This window comes from Poecilia latipinna, unplaced genomic scaffold (assembly GCF_001443285.1).
Source record: "Poecilia latipinna isolate Pla-1442-1.1 unplaced genomic scaffold, P_latipinna-1.0 Scaffold2243, whole genome shotgun sequence".
NCBI lineage: Eukaryota > Metazoa > Chordata > Actinopteri > Cyprinodontiformes > Poeciliidae > Poecilia > Poecilia latipinna.
In genome coordinates, this window is record NW_015114859.1 from 72,457 (window position 1) to 77,694 (window position 5,238).

General features: G+C 40.0%; 1 protein-coding gene and 1 long non-coding RNA gene across 2 annotated transcripts in view; both read left to right on the forward strand.

The window, feature by feature from the left end:
- The window catches only part of ap2s1 (adaptor related protein complex 2 subunit sigma 1), a 7,002-nt gene extending 5,837 nt beyond the window's left edge, over positions 1-1,165 (forward strand). Inside the window, exons 4-5 of the mRNA XM_015018183.1 lie at positions 684-743; positions 866-1,165. Of these exons, the coding sequence (XP_014873669.1) occupies positions 684-743; positions 866-967 (162 nt within the window). The 3' untranslated portion in view covers positions 968-1,165. The remainder of the gene's footprint in view (positions 1-683; positions 744-865) is intronic.
- LOC106936924 (uncharacterized) overlaps positions 1-5,238 on the forward strand; it is a 19,367-nt gene that overhangs the window by 8,575 nt on the left and 5,554 nt on the right. The window contains exon 2 of the long non-coding RNA XR_001422260.1: positions 3,533-3,535. This is a non-coding gene — a long non-coding RNA (uncharacterized LOC106936924). The remainder of the gene's footprint in view (positions 1-3,532; positions 3,536-5,238) is intronic.

Sequence of the window (5,238 nt, forward strand, 5' to 3'; positions counted from 1 at the left end):
CCTGTGTTCTATATGGCCACATCTAGAGAAAAAAGATGCACTCTTTTTTTCCCTTTTTTTTTTTTTTTTTTAAGATTCATTCATTTGGTGCTATGGCTGTGGCTCGAGATTTCCCTTTTTTTTAAACCATTTAAACAAAAGAAAAAAAAAAGGGGTTTAACCCCCCCCCCCCCCTTTTCTCTTCATATCCATAGACTACTCATTATCTGACGTGTAGAGTTAAAAAATGCAATAAGATGTTAGAGACACCAAATGAGTTTTGTCACATTATTTCAACAACAGGTTGAAATAAACATCTCTTCAAATGTAGTAAGTTATAAATGTGTTTTCCGCCTCTCCTTTTCAGTTTTTTTTTTTTTTTTTTTTTTTCCCTCTGGGATGATTCTGTTTTCTTTGTCATATTGACATGATGCACTGTAGCTCCATAGCCATTTGACACACTGTTCGGTTTTGTGAAAAGTGGCTGATATTTTCAGTGTGCTGCAGCTTCTCCATCACCGCTCGGCGTAAGAGCAATTTTAATGTAAAATTGCTTCCTGCCGGTAGAAGACAGAATTGACACTTTTGTAGATTCATGAAGTCATTATTGTGCTCAACATGCTATTAAATTAGCTTGTTTCAATCAGAACATTGATTTCTCCTGATTTTTTTTTTTCTTCTTCTTCTTCTTCTTTTCCCTGAAGGTGCTAAATGAATATTTCCACAATGTGTGTGAACTGGACCTTGTGTTCAACTTTTACAAGGTGAGATTGTTTTTCCCATGTCGACACTTTGCAATTGTTTTACAACCCGAATGCAGCACAGATGACAACTCCTTGTGTTTTTTTTTTTGTTTTTTTTTTGTTTTTTTCCTTTGCGTTTCAAGGTGTACACCGTGGTGGACGAGATGTTCCTGGCAGGAGAGATCAGGGAGACCAGTCAGACCAAGGTCCTCAAGCAGCTCCTCATGCTCCAGTCACTAGAGTAGAAGTCGATCCCTCTCCCCCCACTCATCTGCAGCCCCTGGCATTCAACCCTAGCTTCTCCGTGTTTTATATCGCTCTGAAAAAGCAACCACGTCTCTCTCCTGCCACTCCTTCAATGACTGCAGGGAAGCAGCATTTTAGAGAACGTAGCCAATATTGTCTAAATATTGATATTCGAGGTAAACTACACTGCTTGCCGTTGAAAAAAGAAATTATACTTTGCAATATTCTGTACACGTGGAACAGCTAGTGTTGTCAGTAGGCGAACAGAAACAAAACACTTGTATTTGTTACTGTTTGAAATCCTCATTAAGGTGCAGTCATGTTTGTGTTCTGTCTCAGCCAGCGGGTGCAGAAACTAGTTATTCTGTGTATTAACAAGTAAATCGACTCATTTATCTCTGTGCACTGTGGAAACCAGTGGAAACCTGTTAGCCCCAGTCCCCTTTTTGTTGCTCTTTAACCCATACATTTGTCTAATGGCACTACTTTTAACTAACAAGCACCAGAAAAAAACAAAAAAAAACAAAACAAAATGAGGACCACAGATGGTAATGAAAGCCTTGCAGTCAAAAAGCAATAGCCTCGGGAGCGTTACAGTATTCTTCAAGGCTCATTTGCATTTTTTATTCAACTCTCGCTGCAAGCAGACGACAAGTAGAAATCCATTTTAGAGCGATTAAATCAGCACAGCGACTTCATCCTACTCGAATGGAGTACCGTTTCAACGTTGTGCTAACCTGCGCCGTGTCAGGCATCCTTCAGGGCGGCGGATGACATGATGGATTATCTCTGACTGATTTTTTTCATTTCAACAAAGGGTGCTTGTTGGGTCCCTCTCAAAACACTCAAAATGGAGACGAAACTTAAGACATTCAGCGTATTTTCCCCATAAGGCAGTAATGTGACGTTTGCTCAGTGCGGTGTGTGTAAATACAGTGCATCTTGTCGTCGAGTATTATGAAATGAAGTCGTACAGAGTCGTACATTCCTCTGGCTCTCCATAAAGCGAAATTGCATTTTAAGCTCCCTTGTGCAGTCGAAACGATCTGCTTTTATACGTGTCTCTGCTGGAGTTAAATGCCTGTGAAATTGAAAATGTCATTCTAATTTTAACCATATCCAGTCGCACAGTTGATTTCACATGTCGACAGACGTTTTATCGACCGAACAATAGTGAACAATCTGCCGCTTCCTTTCTTGTGAACCTTATAAGATGTCTCCAGTTCAACACCTGTATGTCCCATTTTTGTGTAAATAAACAAAAAATTGACCAAACTGTTTTATTAGTATCATTAAATGATTGGACCGCCATGGAAGCATCCATTAACCTGCACCTTTTCTACACTTTGTCACAATTAAAGCTATATACTTCAGTGTTGTTTTTTTTTAAAGGGATTTTAGACATGGAGTGATCTAAAAAAAAAAAAAAAGGTCAACATTTTACAAATAAAAATGTAAAACATGTTGGGCGCATTTGTATTCATCCCAGTTTACCAAGATAAGTCTCTTAGGTAGTAAATAGCCCACCTGAGTGTAATTTAATCAGATAACAGCTGTATTTATATTTAAAAAGGCAGAGGGGCTCTTCACAGAAAATCAGTGAACAAACAGCATCACAAAAACAGATCAGGTTTACAGTTGTGGGGAAGTTTAAAACGGTGTTGGGTGTTAAACCTGCCATTTTTTTTTTTTTTTTTTTTTACTTTTAAGGGCACAGTTGAAACCTTCAAGTTTACTTTCCCATATCCCTTTCAGCAGATAATCCAATAAATAACTTTCTACAATACAAGCTCCCATTAAAGTGAAAGTTGAGTGAGAAAGTACAGTGGAGAATTGCTCAACTAGTGAGAAATGAAGGGGGCCATTGTCAAAGGGCTGAGTGAAAATGGCGCAAAACTTCAGTTCAGTATGAAAACTACAAGGAGAGGCTGCGAAGCTACCATTCAACACCAACACACGCAAAGGAAATGTTCTTAGCTGAAATCATTGACGAAAACATCAACATTGCTTGTGCCTCGTTTGCCACGGTTTACGGATTGACAATCCCGGATTGACTGTACCGAGCTCCACTCGACCAGAACCCACAGTAGATCTGAAATGCTGCTCACGTTCTCACAAACACTTTAGGAAATGGAGTGTGTCACTCCGGTTCTGAAGTCCTTCTTCTGCCTCCGAGAGAATGGACTTTAAAATATTTTAGTTTATAAATCACTGAACAACACAGCACCAAAATGCATGAAAGTCCTGTTGCTATGTCAACCTTCCAGACCACTCAGGTCTTCTGGCTCTAGTCTCTGTGTCCACAGAACCAAACATGGAGATGCAGCATTTCTATGCCATACAATATTTTTTTTTGTTTTGTTCATTGTATTGCGTTTTTCCAGTGAAAAGCACTTTGGCTTGTTGCTGAAATGTGCTGTAAAAATCATTATTAAAAAGTTCTGTTCATCGAAGACCCACTGCCCACCTAAGCTGACAGGTCTAACAGGAAGAGCATTAATCAGACCGTTGTATCTCTGGAGAAGCTGCTTAGTTCAACAGCTTAGGTTCGTTTGGCAGCGCAGTGAGTCATGCACGTCGCATCCTGTTTTTATGGAAGAGTGGCAAAAAGAAATCCAGAGGAACTTGCTGGTGCTCTGGTCAGATGAGCCTGACAAGCAACATGCTGAGTGGTGTGGAAAACTAAATTTGCACATCACCACCATGAAACGTGGAGGCAGCATCATGCTGCTGCAGAGATGCTTTTCTTGTAGAAAAGAATAAAACTGGTCAAAGTTGATGGCTGAATAAATGGAGGGAAAACCTGGGGGAAAAAAACTAAAAGATACAAATGACCCAAGACTAAGGCAGAGGTTCTACTTTGTGCGTCTTACACCTAAACAGAATAAAATACTAAAGTTTTAGAATGATCCAGAACCTAATGTTTTTTTTCTGTTTGTAATTTTGTTTGCAAACTGACTTTTTATAAAAGTGCTTTACAAAGAAAATGTGCTTTTAATAATCTTTGGCACGACTTAAACTATTAAATCCTACTGAAACCTCTTAAAGTTACTGATCTTATTTTGTCTAGGCATAAATACGGGCAAATATAAGGAGTAGCCAGCATTTTTCTGGCTAACATTTAGCACCATCTAGTGGTCAAACCTCAAACGTAGTAAACCCCACTGTTCGGTTATGAGGTCATCTTCACAGCAGGCGTGCGATCAATCAGTCAATGTGTCCACATCAGCAACATTACGCCCCTCTAGTCGTTACTCCATCGACCCGGGAGCATAAATTTACACAACTGGACTCGGAGGGCACTTGCTATTTATCTCGCGAGACTTCCGATGTCCTAACCTCAACCTGACGGCCTTTGAAAGAAACAACTCGACCGAAGAATGGCGGCGCGAGGAAATGAATCAAGTGCGTAGATTCCGACGTGAAGTTTCAGGCTCCATCAAGCTAGCTGCCAATAAATCTGAATTGTAGTTGCTGCTCACAGGAAGCAGCAGGGAGGATTGGTTTATACTCGATGACTCGTTTGGTGTTACCAAAGAAGAAGAAAACGAACAGGGAACTGTTTAAATGAAAAACAAGCAGTTTACTGGGAATTGCATAATTAAAACAATGAGCAATACTCACCCTCAATAAGACAATTGACAATTTGTATTTACCACATAGGATATAATTAAAATGTACAGTAATATTTGGGCTGAATATATCACATCATTTACAAAACAACCGAGTCAGGATTGTGTTTCCCCAGCGATGAAGTCCAGACAAGTGAAGAAACGATGCTTGTGTTGTTGTTGTTCGGACCGCTGTTTAAACCTGTACACACATATTAATGCGCTTCAACTGCGAGTCAGCAGAACTGAAACATTTAAAACAATAAATGTGTATAAAACAGGACGAGTCAGTTGCTTTCACACAAAGCGAACAAGATGATTTCGCTCCACCACAGCATGGGTGACGACAGACACAAGGAGACCAAAATTAGGAACCTCAGTTGTAATTCAATAAGAGCTGATAACATCTACATTAAAATCTTTATTAAAGTATATTTTTCAAGTAAAATAACATTTACATTTCTATAGTTACAGCATATTCAGAAAACTGTAAAAGTAAAAGTGCACTTTCAGATATGACAGACTCACACAATGTAAACCAACACATTTTCACCACCCTTGATACCCTAAAAACACAGAAAGTCGCCCCCCACCCCCCCCCCACGCCCCACGCCCCGCGCCACGCGCCCCTCGCCGCCCCCCGGCCCACCGCACCCCGC